Here is a 16,872-nt window from a genome sequence, read left to right as displayed (position 1 = left end):
AAAAAAAAAAAAAAAAAGATTATTTTTATTGTATACATTTCCTACAAATAATTTCTAATTATTTTAAAGAAAAGCTTATTATTGACCTTCAACTAGATAAACCGAATCCAAAAAGCTTTTCATAATTTATATAATAAAACTGATTTTGAAAAGTTAGGCCCTTGGATTTTTTTTTTTAGTAAGCTTAAAAAAAAAAAAGTAAAATTTCCTCCCCACTACTTTTTATTTATTTAGATATGGAGTCTTGCTCTGTTGCCCAGGCTGGAGTGCCATCATACTATCTCGGCTCACCACAACCTCCACCTCCCAGGTTCAAGTGATTCTTCTGCCTCAGCCTCCTGAGTAGCTGGGATTACAGGCACATGCCACCATGCCTGTCTAATTTTGTATTTTTAGTAGAGACGGGTTTTCACCATGTTGGCCAGGCTGGTCTTGAACTCCTGACCTCAAGTGATCCTCCCGCCTCAGCCTCCCAAAGTGCTGGGATTACAGGTGTGAGCCACCGTGCTCGGCCCCCATTACTTTTTAAAAACTAACAGTTTATATTGTCAAGACATGGAAATGGCAACCTTGATAAAGTAATGAGTAATAGCACATTCCCTTGGTTGCCACCCTCAAAGGATTCTGAGCTCTATAACACAAAGTAAGACATTTTCATAATTGTAGTTTTATTTATAAATAGAGAGCATCAAAGCAACCCAAGACAAGCTAGTCATATCTGTTTTTGATTCAAATACACAATAGAGTCCTGAGTATAAGCTTTAGGTAGAAAAAAAATAACACTCTGTGGGTTGTTTTGGGAGGTTTGTTTTGTTTTGGAGGAGGGGGGGCTATTGTGCTTAACATAAAATAACCACAACCTACAAATCCTTTGTATGTGCAACATACAGAGTTGATTTCGAATTTAATTTAGAATTCAAGCTTTTTTCCCAGTTTCAACTGGACTACTTGGTACTTTGCATCTATTCATTAAAAAACAACTCAAAATAGGGCCAAGCACGGTGGCTTATGCCTGTAATCCCAGCACTCTGGGAGGCCGAGGTGTGCAGATTGCTTGAGCTCAGGAGTTCGAGACTAGCCTGGGCAACATGGCGTAACCCCATCTCTAATAAAAATACAAAAATTAGTGGCGTATTGTGGCGCATGCCTTTAGTCCCAGTTACTCAAGAGGCTGACGTGGGAGGATGGATTGAACCCAGGAGGCAGAGGTTGCAGTGAGCCAGGACTGCACTACTGCTCTCCAGCCTGGATAGCAGAGCCGGATCCTGTCTCAAAAAAAGGTAGGGAAGAAGGGAGGGAGGAAGAAAACAATGTTCCAAAAATTATGGTAAATCACTAAATTCACTTGTGTGTCATTTCATCTTTTTGAAGTTAAAAGTAATTGACATTTTGGTTAGTAAATGCAGTATCTGCAGCTGAAATACAAAAGTCTGGATATTTAAATTAAATTAGGGCCAGGCACAGTGGCTCATGCCTATAATCCCAGCAGTTGGATAGGTCGAAGCGAGAGTATCACCTGAGGTCAGGTGTTCATGACAAGCCTGGACAACATGGCAAAACCCCATCTCTACTAAAAATACAAAAATTAGCTGGGTGTGGTGGCAGGTGTCTGTAATCCCAGCTACTCAGGAGGCTGAGGCAGGAGAATCACCTGAACCCGGGAGGCGGAGGTTGCAGTGAGCCAACATTGCACCACTGCACTCCAGCCTGGGCAACAGAATGAGACTCCGTCTCAAAAAACATTAATTAATTAAATTATGTTTTTTTCTAAAAATGAAATTTTAATAAGGAACACATAAAGGAACATTGAATACATTTATGAGGTTAAATTTTTTTAAAGGTTTTTTTTTTTAAGCTGAAACATATTAAGAGTATCAACCTACTACGCTTTTTAAAAGGGTGTGTGTTCTATGTTTCTCCCCAGGTCAATTTTCTTTTTCTATCTGTTTTTTTTTTGTTTTGTTTTCTTTTTTTTGAGACAGCTCTCTCTCTGTCACCCAGACTAGACTGCAGTGGTGTGATCTCGGCTCACTGCAACCTCCGCCTCCCACCTTAGCTTCACAAGCAGCTGGGACTACACAAATTTTCTCTCTTTTTTGAAATGGGGTCTTGCTCTGTCGCCCAGGCTGGAGTACTATAGTGCGACCAAGGCTCACTGTCACTTCAACCTCCACGGCTCAAGCAATCCTCTTGCCTCAGCCTCCCAAGCAACTGGGACCACAGATGTGCTCCACCACATATGGCTGATTTTTAATTTTTGGTAGAGACCGGGTGTATGTTGCTAGGACTGGTCTTAAACTCCTGGGGCTCAAGTGATCCTTATGCCTCAGCCTCCTGAAGTGTTGGGAATATAGGTGAGAGCCACTCTGCTCTGCTTGGTGCCCTAGGACAAGTTTCAAACTCCTAAAAGATCCATGTTTTTATTCCACTTTTTTTTTTTTTTTTTTTTGAGACGGAGTCTCGCTCTGTGACCAGACTGGAGAGCCGTGACATGATCTCAGCTAGCTGCAACCTCCACCTCCCTGGGTTCAAGCAATTCTCCTGCCTCAGCCACCTGAGTAGCTGGGACTATAGGCACGCGCCACCATGCCCACCTAATTTTTGTAGTTTTAGTAGAGATGGGGTTTCACCATGTTGGCCAGGATGGTTTCAATTTCTTGACCTCGTGATTTGCCCACCTCGGCCTCCCAAAGTGCTGGGATTATGGGTGTGAGCCACCACGCCTGGCCTATTCCACTTTTTTTAAGGGGAAGCAGGGGAGGATGGCTAGGAACTGGTGAGGGAGGGAGAACTGAGGTGGGATTGCAGAGAAGTTGGCCAGACTTTCTGCTAAATGTCAAAACTGCAATAACTATCAGAAGAGTCAAACTTTTACATAAACTATTTTTAAAAGTTAAAAATTTCTTAAAAATCAAAGAAATCCTAGGTGAAATGGTTCTTTGATAGTCTAAAGAGTACTTAAAATATGTACTTACCTGGGCACTCTTGGATCATGCCACGTGCTCACGCCAGTCTGTGTATGTAAGAAATACACCTGGCCTTGTTGCGTTGTCCTCTGTTCTGCAAAATTAAGAAATACTGATAACAAAAACATTCAGAATGTCCGGATCAAAGACAGTTATATACACTAAGATGATACACTAATAGGGAAAAATCTCCAAATTACCAATCTATTTTATTTATTATCAAAAAGAGGCTTTACAAATCATTTGTTCTGTCTCTTGGAAACAATTTTACAAATGATGAGGGCCACGGGTCAGCTATCTAAAAGCAAACTAAACTTACAACGTGGCTCAAATACTAAATATGTTGCAATGGAAAACAAATCAAGATTGTCACAATACTAATAATTAAAAGATTTTAAATGAGGTATAAAAGGCTCTGAGAAAGAGGCTGGCCAACACTGGGAAGATCTGAGGAGGAACTTACGGAAATTTTCAGAGTCTGGAGGTTGATAATGCTTACTATGCCTAATTTTATACCAAAACTTGTGTTTTCTCTTTGCTAGACAAAGGTGTATTCTCAGGATTACATTTGAGCTCACAGAGAAGCAAAACAGATGAGATACTGGGAAGACATTCTATGTCATAAACAGATAGAGATGGAAAAATAGCCAAATTAGAAAAAGCAAGCATGCACACTGGGGAGAAAAAAGTCAAGGACAAAATGAACTCAAAGCCCTTGGAAAGACAGAGGAAAGGCCAGGGTGAAGAGAACAACCTATAAAAGCATTTCTTTATGGTGGGTTTTGTTTTGTCTTTTTTTTTTTAAAACAACAGAACCACTTTTCTTTAAATAAAATCTAATGAGAAACTTCAATACATAAAACAATAAAACTATTACTAATATTTATTAGTATAAATCTAATTTGTTTATAAACGTATAAAGTCAATAAACTTAAACTTTCACAAATTATAAACAAAATCATATTATTATAGAGGACAGCTATAATAATTTCAGCCTTGGTATCTATTTTATTTTTATGTTGTGGTTGTACAATTTTAAAAATTCAAATCACAGAAATATTGCAAAAGTACAACCACTCCCACTCTAAACAGCTTGCCTTATAATCTCCAAGAGAAATGGCAGGAGGGAATTTCTTCTCAGGTCTGAACATTGATAATCACAGTTAAAATTTACTGTGCCAGACACTGTGCCAGTGTTTCACATGAGATTAGATATCATTGATTTCTTGCAACAAACTTAGATGGTTGGTGCTGTTATTTTCCCCTATAGAGGATAAAACTGAGGCTTAAAGAGGTTAAATGATGTGTTCAGTGTTACATGGCAACGCCAGGATATGAACCTAGGTCCTAGGTCTCTCAAGCCTATAATTTAATGATTGTGCTAAAAGTTAACCTCTGAGTCATAGCACAGTTAATGGACAAATTTGTTCAAATTAAAGAGCTAAAATACATTTAAAATTAAAATGAGAATCACGCATTTGCAGAAGAGTTTTTAAAAATATTCTTGAGTAAAATAAAACTTAGGTGTGGCAATTCGCAATGTTGGTCATTAGGTGTCAACATCAATCCAAAGTGGTTTATCTACAGTCTGTTAAGAGGGCAAGGATGTAAGTCACCTTGGTGAGCTTTTGGCAAGCAAGGAGAGGAAGTCAAGTTCAGACTATATACAAGTATTCACAAGATGGTATTAATTTAGAAACTTCTGTATTCTATTAGGAGAAGACTCATGTTATCTTCCACATGAAATTTTATAATCTAGGATTTTATATAAGATTGTAATCATTTTATACAAACATAGAAGTGACTCAATCATTTACAACAATCCACTCAGATAATCCAAAATTACAGACAATACAAATATATGATCAGAAATATGAAATTATTTCTAATTATTTCTAAATATATGTCTATAATTTCTTTGAAATTATTTCTAAATATATGTCTAAAAAATTACATCATAGGTTGAACTTCAGATTACTGTTATCAGTAACAATACCATCTTACCTTTCTATTCAGTGCCTATTTACAAAATAGTCTCACTTCATCTCGTATGCTTCTCACACTACGTTTGTTATAAACTAGTCATCTCACTTCATGATAAAAGAGCACAAATGCTGAGGCTGAATGACGAGTGCAAGGTCAAACTGTTGGCTGGGTAGTCATCTACCACTTCAAAGACTTTTCAAAGTTGGGAGGTTTTATATTTATTTTCATGCAGAATCCCTAAGGCCAGATTAATAACTTTTTCAAAATATATTTTCTGACTTCCTCAGCAAGCTGAAATCAGTAAACCACATTTTATTTTTCCTTTGCTAGTTGTCATACCATAGCCTTCTGGTAGGTCTGGAGGAGTATGTAAATGTGTCCTGCTCATGTAATTTCTATGTCGTTGTGACCTGACTCTCCTCTCTGCCAGCCTGGGATCTGAAGACTGTCCACATGTTGCACCATTTGTTCCACTAATTGGAGTGTTCTCATCAACAAAGCAGCTAAGAGGTCTGCCAGGGCTAGAATATTCGGATGCCGGTCTATTGAAAATTAACAAAGAAAAGACATTATCAATTTAGATATCAAAAGTAGAGTTCTCTAGACAATATATATACTGCAGTAACAATCACTTATCATATCTGAAAACAGAATGACTAATACAAGTATAACGGCTTCAAGAACTGAGTAAAAGCAAACCTGAAGTCTCTAAGCACCAAAGAAACACAAATGATAAGCACGTCAACTATGTATTTAAGTGACTTTATTTTAATGACATTTGATATAAAATCCACATATATCTGTGGATGTGAGACTGGTTTACAAAATACTGCTAGATCTAGCTACAGCCTCTCTCTCAGATCTGACTTCCCACCATTCTCCCTCCCACTCTGCTTCTGTACACTCATATTCTTCCTGTTCCTTGAACTTGCCAAGGTCATTCCACCTGAGAGCAGTTGCTCTTCCTTCCACCTGGCATATTCTTTTCTCCCACTCTCCCCAGGCCTGGCTCTTTTTTGTCATTCAAATCAGTTTATTATTGCCTCCTAAGAGGTCCCTCGGACCTCCCAATCTAAAAAAAATCACCCAGTCCTTTGACAACACATCACAAAAGGGAAGAAGACAGTTTGTCTCTTTAAGGAGCTTCCAGTCTACTATTGCAGATCTTCCAAAATAAAAAATAATCAAGAGTTCATTCTTAAATTAACATGAACGGGTATGGTGGCTCACACCTGTAATCCCAGCACTTTGGGAGACTGCGGTGAGTGGATCACTTGGGGTCAGGAGTTTGAGACCAGCCTGGCCAACATAGTGAAACCCCATCTCTGCTAAAAATACAAAAATTAGCCAGGTGTAGGGGCAGGCGCCTGTAGTCCCAGCTACTCAGGAGGCTGAGGCACGAGAACTGCTTGAACCTGGGAGGCAGAGGTTGCAGTGGACAGAAGTTGCAGTAAGCTGAGATCGCACCACTGCATTCCAGCCTAGGCAATAGAGCGGGACTATCTCAAAAAAAAAAAAAAAATTAGCATTTAAAACAACAATCATCCTTACATATATGTAGAAATTAAAGTTAATTTTACTGGTTAAATGAGTCGGAAGGAAATGGGTGCTCAAGTGAAACCCTGAACACTGACACAAGTACATATTCATTTGTGCTCACATATAATAAAAATGGGTACTTCAATAAATTCCTTGGCAGTTTAATACTAGAAATGCAGCTTGGCAACATGAGCTAGCTTTTACCTGAGAATCATAATGTAAAAGAGAAAATTTTGTGATCCAGTGAGTTAAGCAATTCGTTGTGTATAAATAAAAGTAGGTGCAGCTAATGAAAAGAATTTGGTATTTTATGTCTCCTGCCAGTCCTGCTCAAGAGGGGGAAAAACAGGCAAAACAAAACATTGCACAAGATGGCAAATTTTGTTCTCACTTAAAAGAGTGGGGAGAAAGGGATTCAGCCAAGTAGACTATTTGTTTTCAGTTACTTCAAAGGCACCTCTTTGCAGTTTCCAAAATTATCTTGCATCCCAATGTCTTTATACAGTAAGTTCCATGAAGTTACTATACTTGACATTCTTCAAGATTCAGTTCAGAGATTCCTCTGCTTATCAATTTAATTCAGTCAATAATTTTATTTTATTTATTTTCTATTTTTGAGACTGAGTCTCGCTCTATCGCCCAGGCTGGAGTACAGTGGTGCAATCTCGGCTCACTGCAACCTCCACCTCCTGGGTTCAAGCAATTCTCCTTCCTCAGCCTCCTGAGTAGCTGGGATTACAGGCACCCACCAACACACCCAGCTAATTTTTGTATTTTTAGTAGAGACTGGGTTTCTCCATGTTGGCCAGGCTGGTCTCGAACTCCTGATCTCAAGTGATCCGCCCACCCTGGACTCCCAAAGTGTTGGGATTACAGGCGTGAGCCACCATGTCCGGGCAATTTTTTTTTTTTTTCTTTTTGAGACGGAGTCTCATTCTGTCACTAGGCTACAGTACACTGGCACAGTCTCGGCTCACTGCAACCTCCACTACCCATGTTCAAGCAATCCTCCCATCTCAACATCCCAAGTAGCTGGGACCACAAGTACATGCCACATGCCCAGCAAATTTTTTTTTTTTTTTGAGACCAGAGTCTCGCTCTGTTGCCCAGTCTCGTTCTGTTGCCCAGCTCACTGCAAGCTCTGCCTCCTGGGTTCACGCCATTCTCCTGTCTCAGCCTCCCAAGTAGCTGGAACAACAGGCACCCACCACCATGCCCGGCTAATTTTTTTTGTATTTTTTTTTTTAGTAGAGATGGGGTTTCACCATGTTGGCCAGGATGGTCTTGATCTCCTGACCTCAAGATCTGCCCACCTTGGCCTCCCAAATTGCTGGGATTACAGGTGTGAGCCACCGCGCCCGGCCATGCCCAGCTAATTTTTTTGGTAGAGAGCGTCCCCCTTGCGGTCTCCCGCAGCTGGCCCTTGGAGGTTCCTGGATGTCGCACGGCTTCCTCCTTTCCGGGACCCCTCTCCTTCCCTGAGTGGCCACTGACGCTCCATCTCTTGAAGGAGTACCCACACTTTTAAGTGAGAACAAAATTTGCCATCTTGTGCAATGTTTTGTTTTGCCTGTTTTTCCCCCCTTGAGCAGGTCTCAAATTCCTGAACTCAAGTGATCTGCATGCCTCGGCCTCCCAAAGTGCAGGGATTACATGCTTGAGCCACCACACCCGGCCTCATTCAATAAATATTTATTGAGTACCACTGCAGGCTCTGGAGCTACAATGACAGCATGACCTGTCAAACAAACTGTTGAAGATCACTTTAAAAAAATAACAATGGCACCTGTTGTAAGATGTACTGATCTACAACAGCGTAAACCAAGAAAAAAAAATCTAGTAAAGCTGACAGATAAATAGAAAAGGACTTCAGGAGGGTGGCCAGCATAGACTATGGGAAAATATTTGTATGTACTTACCGTGTTGGGCGCTCCCATTGTGTAGTTCTTGTTATATGGTTTAGATACTGGATTCTTCCAGAGGCAGTTCTCCTTTCTTCCCAGCTTAAGTAAAAATATTGAGTGATAAGGCATTAATAGGAAACTTGGACACAGAATGTTTTCAGTGCAACAAGCAAGCCAGTAAGATATCTGCTGTTACAAATCAGGAATGCCAACCTGAAGTATCAATTCACAGAATACAGAATTTTTTCAACTTATTTTAGAACTACCTAATATATTTTATGGGATTCTGAAGCTTCTAAAGTATTTATGTTGAGGTGTATCAAATATTTTCCATCAGCCAAACTCTGAGAATTTTTAATGTCAACAATGCACAATTAAATTCATACTAATTACTCCAGAATATGGACAATGGCTATACTAAAAATATATTTCGTCATAAAATCACGAGGTCTCTTGACTTCGTGATCCACCTGCCTGGCCTCCCAAACTGCTGCGATTACAGGCGTGAGTCAAAGCGCTGGCCAAAAGCTTTTCAAAGCATTTAGCCTGCCCAAACTAATTTTTTAACAGTTAAGACTGTTGGCCGGCACGGTGCCTCATGCCTGTAATTCCAGCATTTTGGGAGGCTAGCGTTTTGGGAGACCAAGGTAGGCGGATCACCTGAGGTTAGGAGTCCCAACAGCCTGGCCAACATGGTAAAACCCCGTCTCTATTAAAAATACAAAAATTAGCTGGGCGTGGTGGCGCGCGCCTGTAATCCCAGCTACTAGGGAGGCTGAGGCAGGAGAATTGCTTGAACCAGGGAGGCAGAGGTTGTAGTGAGCCAAGATGGTGCCACTGCACTCCAGGCAGGGTGACAAAAGTGAAACTCCTTCTCAAAAAAAAAAAAAAAAAAAAAAAAATCAAAACAGCTTTTTTTTTTTTTGAGACGGAGTCTTGCTCCTTCGCCTGGCTGGAATGCAGTGGTGTGATCTCAGCTCACTGCAACCTCCGCCTCCTGGGTTCAAGCAATTCTCCTGCCTCAGCCTCCTGAGTAGCTGGGACTACAGGTGCACGCCACCACACCTGGCTACTTTTTGTATTTTTAGCAGAGATGGGGTTTCACCATGTTGGCCAGGATGGTCTCGATCTCTTGACCTCGTGATCCTCCCCCCTCAGCCTCCCAAAGTGCTGGGATTACAGGTGTGAGCCACCATGCCAGGCCAAGACTGCTACTTTCTATCAACTCTTTATCATAATTCATTTAATGAAAAAGAGCCAAATGACTACAGAAATGTGATAATCCTAATATTTCTACAAAGATATTGGCAGAGGTTGACGGGCTCTAAAAGACAGAAAATGAAGAGATGCTAGGGTATTTTCCCCCCTCTGATTACAATTATAGTACATTAATGTAGGGCAAGTTTAGAACAACAAGGCTTATTACTGCTGGTACTCTCTCAATATTGATTAGTTATTTCATCCTAAATTTCCTTTTCAAAAATATCATAATCTACCTCATATCTACAAAAGAGCTAACAGACATATCTGGAAGCTAAAGTGATCTATGAACAGTTAAGTATAGTGATTTTTAACAGTTTAAAAAATTAGCAAATACCGTAACCTGAGTATAAAATTTTGTATAAAACATAATTGGAGTTAAAATTTAACCATTTATAGGCCGGGCGCGGTGGCTCAAGCCTGTAATCCCAGCACTTTGGGAGGCCGAGACGGGCGGATCACGAGGTCAGGAGATCGAGACCATCCTGGCTAACACGGTGAAACCCCGTCTCTACTAAAAAATACAAAAAACTAGCCGGGCGAGGTGGCGGGCGCCTGTAGTCCCAGCTACTCGGGAGGCTGAGGCAGGAGAATGGCGTAAACCCGGGAGGCAGAGCTTGCAGTGAGCTGAGATCCGGCCACTGCACTCCAGCCCGGGCGACAGAGCGAGACTCCGTCTCAAAAAAAAAAAAAAAAAAAAAAAAAAATTTAACCATTTATATACTTAAATGGATGCAATTTATTATATGTAAGTTATATCTCATTGAAGTTAATTAAAAATACTTTGAATGTTAAAAATAAAATCAGAAAAGAGTCAGAACTAGTATTAAAGAGACCAATGATAAAAATCATGACTTTAGAATCAAGACAGGTTTGTGTGTTTTGGCTCTGCCACTTACTGTATGTGGCCTTAAACAAATTACTTAACTTCTCTAACTTAGTTTTTGAGGGTAACAACAGTAACAGCAATAGAAATAATAGTAGCTAATTATTTACTAAGCACTTATTTTATGCAAGACACTATGCTAAAGTGCTTTACCTGAATTATTTCATTTAATCCTCTCAACATTTTATGGAGTATGCTATTATCACTCATACTCTTTCGTAAATAAATATAAACCAAAGCGCATGGAAGTTAAATAAAATAAGGTCATAAAGCCAGTACACAGAAGAGTAAGGATTAGAATTCAGGTGGTCTGATTTCAGAAGCATGGCTATATACTACCTTCCAAGATGCTATGAGAATTAAATGATATATACATAAAGCGCTTGTAACAGTATCTGACATATACATGCTCAAATAAATGTTACTATGTTATTTTAATTACTATCACACAAATTATCCATCCCATCCCTCTTAAATACAGCAATGTTTCCAATTTAGCACTTGCATGGCCTGTTTTGAATAATTTAATCAAGCAACTTTTTTAAACTAGATATTTACAAGAGACTTATATTTGTCAAGAAATTTCATTTGTCTCCTAGTCAAAACTCTTAATAACCAAATTTAACACATCTAATTTACAGCTTATTTTATAAATTTGTTGTGACAAGATCTTCCATTAATTTTACCATTACAAGGAAAATCTACATTCAATATACAATAAACACCATTTAATATAAAATAAACACCAACTTATTTATATTCTTTTAAGAATATTATCTATATATTTCTCTAATGATTTCAGTGATGTTAGCTTACCCGTCTGGTAAATCATTATCAAATAAACGACTGCAGTCCACAACTTGTCCTCCTGTGCCTATTCGGTCTCTGGACTGAAGACTTACTATTAAATGACAGAAATATTACTAAGATTCATACAACTAGAAAGAACTATTATAATCAAAAATTTCTATCTTTAGAAGACATCTGGCTTAGCTTATTTTAATACTTTAGAATGAATTCTTTGGTTTCTACTAAAATTTATAATTTCTTTTCCCATAGATTTTTCCCTTTAGGAGTAATACTAGAATTCTAAGGTTTTCTACACTTTAACATGTTCATGGAAGAAGCCTAATTCCTTTTTCACCATAGTAACGGTGCATAGCAGAGTCACTGCTGTACTTAAGAAGAGGCGTAACATATTAAGGGTATATTCATGTACAAATGAGTTTGAAAAGTCCACATTAATTTGACTTTAATACTTGATCATCTGACCATCTAAAAAATACACTGGGCTGGGCACAGTGGCTTACACCTATAATCCCAGCACTTTGCAGGTGGATCATGAGGTCAGGAGATGGAGACCAACCTGGCAAACATGGTGAAACCCCATTTCTACTAAAATACAAAAAATTAGCCAGGTGAGGAAATATGGGTATGGTGTGCACACCTATAGTCCCAGCTGCTGGGGAGGCTGAGGCAGGGGAATCACCAACCTGGGAGGCAGAGGTTGCAGTGAGCCATGATTGCACCACTGCACTCCAGTCTGGTGACAGAGTGAGACTCCGTTTCAAAAAAAAAAAAAAAATACACTGTATTCTAGCAAGAGGGCCATCCTGGTATTCCAGCAAGAGAGCAATCCTTGGATTCCATGAGTTTGAACAGGACACCATTATCCAGTGTAGTATAAAACCATCACAAAAAACAAAGAAGCAAGAGCTGTGAATTCTAGAGCAGGCTCTAGTAACCAGTTTAGCACTGTAACCTAGAACAAAACACTTAATATACTTAAGGTTTAGATAATCCCCAACTGAATAATGAAAAAGTTAGGTTAAATAATATCCCTGAAGTCCTTCTGTGCTATTCCAGTACTGTTTAATTCTAATTCTGGTAACTCTCCCAAAAGACAGAAGGCAGTACGGTCAAACTTGACTATAATCCAACTTTTTAAATAATCAGTGAGCACAACAAGTATTACATCTAAGGACTCTTCATTCAAAGAAGGGTCTCAAAATTCTGAAATCTTCCAGCTCTGTGAACATTTTGAAAGATCAGTGCAACACAGAGCTCCTTGATATTAAGTCCCATTTAGAGGACAGAACACTATGAACACCTACTTGGCAAATGTAAACAAAACATTATATGAAAACTGTACTAGACAACTATATCAATCAGTTTTTAAATAGATAAAATAAGTGAAATGCTTACCAAAATACAATCACAGTAGAAACAATGTATTTTCTCATTAGCGTTGTTTAGAATAATAGTAAGATTTAAAGCTAAAGAGTTTCATGGGCTTCAACTTACATCTCCAGAATGCTATGTTAATAGCACAGCTATTAACTGGTTAAATGAATTACATACCCACCATGGACTATCATACAACATTAAAAATGCTACAGATTTTGCAAGCCTTAATGCAAAGTAGGAAAAAAAAAAAACAAGTAACAATGCTATAGAAATGTGTTTATGGTCCAAAAAAAAAAAAAAAAAAGATGTTTATGATAAATTTAAACCGGTTTTAAAAAATTCAGTATTATCTCATTAAAAAAAACATAAAAAAGGTATACATTCAAGTGACAACAATAATGATTCATTAGACTTTCCATGCTCAAACAATCCTCCCACCTCAGCCTCTCAATGTAGCTGGGGCATAACAGTTTTAAACAAGGAAAAAAGTTTGCACTCCTTGAATCAATTATCTAAATTTGGGAGATTCTTTCTAAAAAAAAATAAAGCAAAGTGTACAAAAATGCTTGCAAGTTTCAATGTTATAATAGCAAAAAAATAAATTTTAATTAAGTTGTGATGTATCTATATATTTCATACTTTAAAAATCATTAATTACAAAGATTATAAATACTAGAAATGATTACCGTTGAGTGAAAGAAAGCAAAGTAAAAATTTAATGTTCACTGGAATTAAAGACATAAATATATACATTTTATATACATATTTATGTATATAAAAATACTAGAGGGGAATACAGTTTTGTTTTTTTTTTGAGATGGAGTCGCGCTCTGTTGCCCAGGCTGGAGTGCAGTGGTGAGATCTTGGCTCACGCCACCATGCCCAGCTAATTTTTGTATTTTTTTTAGTAGAGACAGGGTTTCACCATGCTGGCCAGGCTGATTTCGAACTCCTGACCTTATGATGCGCCCACCTTGGCCTCCCAAAGTGCTGGGATTACAGGCATGAGCCACCGTGCCCAACCCGGGAATACAATTTTTAAAGCTAGTCTTCTAGTGCCCTTTTCTCCATTTTCCAAAAAGTATATATACCTACTTACAATTATTTGTTAGAGGGCTTATTGTGAAAGAACTGGAACTCATTCTGTTTTTGAATGACAGAACTAAAGAATCATAATGTCTGAGTCCAGCCTGCCTCTCTCTTTACTAATGGTCCTATTATGAACACCAGATTCACACAAGAGCTTTAAATAAATATATATATACACGCATACACGTATTTAAGAGTAAAACATTTGTTTTTTATGTGGTGTACTCCAGTAGGTATATTTCTAATGTCTAACAAAATCTGCTATTTATATAAATGAAAATTCACCCCTAGTAAAACTGTTTTGTTACTACTAGACAGTAGTTGACGAGCATTATGTAACATAACAAATCAAGTACAGAAGAAACACTTTTATGTGAAAGTACTGTATGACTGAATTTATTTTTGAGATTTTTTTTTTTGCTCCCTTCTCAATCTAAGAATGACAGGAATTATCAATAATGCTGTAGTGCAGATCAGGAATCCCCAACACCCAAGCCATGGATGGGTGGGGTATTGGTCCAGGGTCTGTTAGGAACCAGGTTGCACAGCAGGAGTGAGTAGCGCGTGAGTGAGCATTACCCCTGAGCTCTGCCTCCTGTCAGATCAGTGGCGACATCAGATTCTCATAGGAGCACAAACCCTATTGTGAACCACATACACAAGGCCTACTCCTTATGAGACTCTAATGCCTGATGATCTGTCACTATCTCCCATCACCCACAGATGGAACCACCTAGTTGCAGGAAAACAAGCTCAGGGCTCCCACTGATTCTACATGATGGTGAGTTGTAGAATTAGTTCATTATGTATTACAATGTAATAATAATAAAGTGCACAATAAATGTAATGCACTTGAATCATCCTGAAATCACCCCCACCCCCAGCCTGGTCTATGGAAAAACTGTATTCCATGCAACCAGTTCCTGGTGCCAAAAATGGTGGGGTGCCCTGGTGTAGATAATTCCCTGAGATAACCACAATAGGGCTTTGCTATGTGGCTACTCTGGTGGTTTTCTAACTATGAACCCAATTCACTGCCTTGTAAAATGAAGTACCTTCAAGTACCTTCAGTAACTAAAACCTCTCTGATGGGTTCATAACAAAATAATCTTATTCTAAGTTCTGCTCTATCATGAAGTGTGACATTCCTATTGGATTTTTCTTTTCTTTTTTTTAAGACAGGGTCTTGCTCTCGTCACCCAGCTGGAGTGCAATGGTGTGATCTTGGCTCATTGAAACCTCCGCCTCCCGGGTTCAAGCGATTCCTCTGCCTCAGTCTCCCGAGTAGCTGGGATTACAGGCACCGGCCACCATGCCTGGCTAATTTTTTGTATTTTTAGTTCAGATAGGGCTTCACCATGTTTGCCAGGCTGGTCTTGAACTCCTGACCTCAGGTGATCCACCTGCCTCAGCCTCCTAAAGTGCTGGGATTACAGGTGTGAGCCACTGCGCCTGGCCACATTTTTCTTCTTTAAAAAGCCTCTAAGATGAACAGTGTCCTTCCATACTATGCGTCTTGAGCAAATATCAATTCTGAAGAAAGGTCTCAGCAAATTTTGTATCAAGCCCTTCCCTCCAGGTCAATTCAAGACACCCTAAATACCATGTAAGACTACTAAGTACCTCATGAGTAAGGTAACAATTTCTCCCTTTTTCCAGTGCTATACTACCATCACTCACTGTTTTTTTTCAATTAGCATAGATTTTAAAGCTGTAAAACATTAAACATTAAAACAAGTTCAATAGAATGTTCTCTTCTTACTAAAAAAACTAGTTTGAGAATTATTTTCAGTAAACTTTAATAATATCTATAAAGTCTGAACTTAGTGCTCTACTATATTAGGATACTTTGAAAGAATTATTTCCTAAAGGATCAACGGTTCTTCACAAAACTTTTTTTTTTACAGTAAGTTTTTTAAATTAAGTTAACCTGGATCCTAGATCCAGGTAACATTTTACCTGGCTCATTTAATTCAGGCCAACACAATGAAGATATAGTTATTATGCTTTAATTTAAAAGGTATTTTACATTTTAAGGTCAGTTTGAATGAAACCAAAATTCATGTAACTTTAAATTCCACACTTACCTACTATCTGTCCTCTAACTGTATCATTGTCATTTGGCCCAAGTTTGCATAAATCCAACCTCTGATCTATTTGAAGTCAACAAAGAAAGCAATGAAAAAATTAGTTGATATCAGAGATTCTAACATCTATAGAGTGACAATAAATTTCCACAATCCATTAGAAATCAAACGTATCATTTAAAGAGTTCAGATTTCAAAAACCATGAAACACTGGTGTATTACATTGCCAATATGCAGTCACTTTCTCTCCAAAACTTTTAGACCACTTTAGTCTGAGTCTTAACAGTTGTTGGTCTTAAGGAATTTATCCCTGAGCCTTGGTTTTCTCAAATATGACAATATGTGAATCTTCATATTTTTTGAGGATTAAATCAGATAATTACGCAAAACTCTCAGCATAGTGCCTGGAACATAAGTGGCCAACAAATGTTAGTTGTCATTATCATTTTTTAACTAACCATTTCAAATGACATGGACACAAAAAAGTGTTAAGAAGAAGCCAAGAATAAACTGTAAAATCTGGGTTTGCATCAGTTCTGTCATTCATTTAGGAGTAACTCATTTATTCTCTCAGATGCCTCATCTGTAAACGAGATATAACACTGGCCTGACCCTGAAAGTTACAGTAAGGAACAAGGTCACTTAAAGGATGCTGGTTTTACTTTGATTACTGCACTTACAGCTGAATGCTTTTACAACTGTATGCCACTGTCTACTTATCTGTGAATTGATTAAAGGAGGAGACCATATCTTAGTCTTTGCATTTTCCACTCCAATCTGGCAGAACATTGCATCAGGTAGGTGCTCAATAAATATTTGATAAATTCAATATTACTGCACATCAAAAAGGTCAAATTAATACAAGGAAACAGTCACAAGAAACACAAAGAAAAATCCATGCCCCTAAACTACAGTCCCTAGTTATCCAACCAAATATACAGACACTTTTCTCTTTGCAAAATAAATGG

At 38.3% G+C, this 16,872-nt stretch overlaps 1 protein-coding gene across 4 annotated transcripts in view; it reads right to left on the bottom strand.

Annotated features, from left to right (window-relative positions):
* The window catches only part of SMURF2 (SMAD specific E3 ubiquitin protein ligase 2), a 121,240-nt gene that overhangs the window by 34,700 nt on the left and 69,668 nt on the right, over nt 1-16,872 (bottom strand). For all 4 annotated transcript variants that reach the window (XR_004430734.1, XM_033183940.1, XM_033183937.1 and 1 more), the window contains 5 exons: nt 15,905-15,970; nt 11,358-11,442; nt 8,411-8,494; nt 5,292-5,494; nt 2,976-3,060 (listed from right to left, as the gene is read on the bottom strand). Coding sequence is in view for 3 of the 4 variants with exons in the window: in XM_033183940.1 (XP_033039831.1) it covers nt 2,976-3,060; nt 5,292-5,494; nt 8,411-8,494; nt 11,358-11,442; nt 15,905-15,970 (523 nt within the window). In the remaining variant the exon portion in view is untranslated. The remainder of the gene's footprint in view (nt 1-2,975; nt 3,061-5,291; nt 5,495-8,410; nt 8,495-11,357; nt 11,443-15,904; nt 15,971-16,872) is intronic.

Source organism: Trachypithecus francoisi, unplaced genomic scaffold (genome assembly GCF_009764315.1).
Source record: "Trachypithecus francoisi isolate TF-2019V2 unplaced genomic scaffold, Tfra_2.0 Lachesis_group20, whole genome shotgun sequence".
In the NCBI taxonomy this organism is placed as follows: Eukaryota; Metazoa; Chordata; class Mammalia; order Primates; family Cercopithecidae; genus Trachypithecus; species Trachypithecus francoisi.
This window is presented reverse-complemented; position numbering and strand designations above follow the sequence as displayed.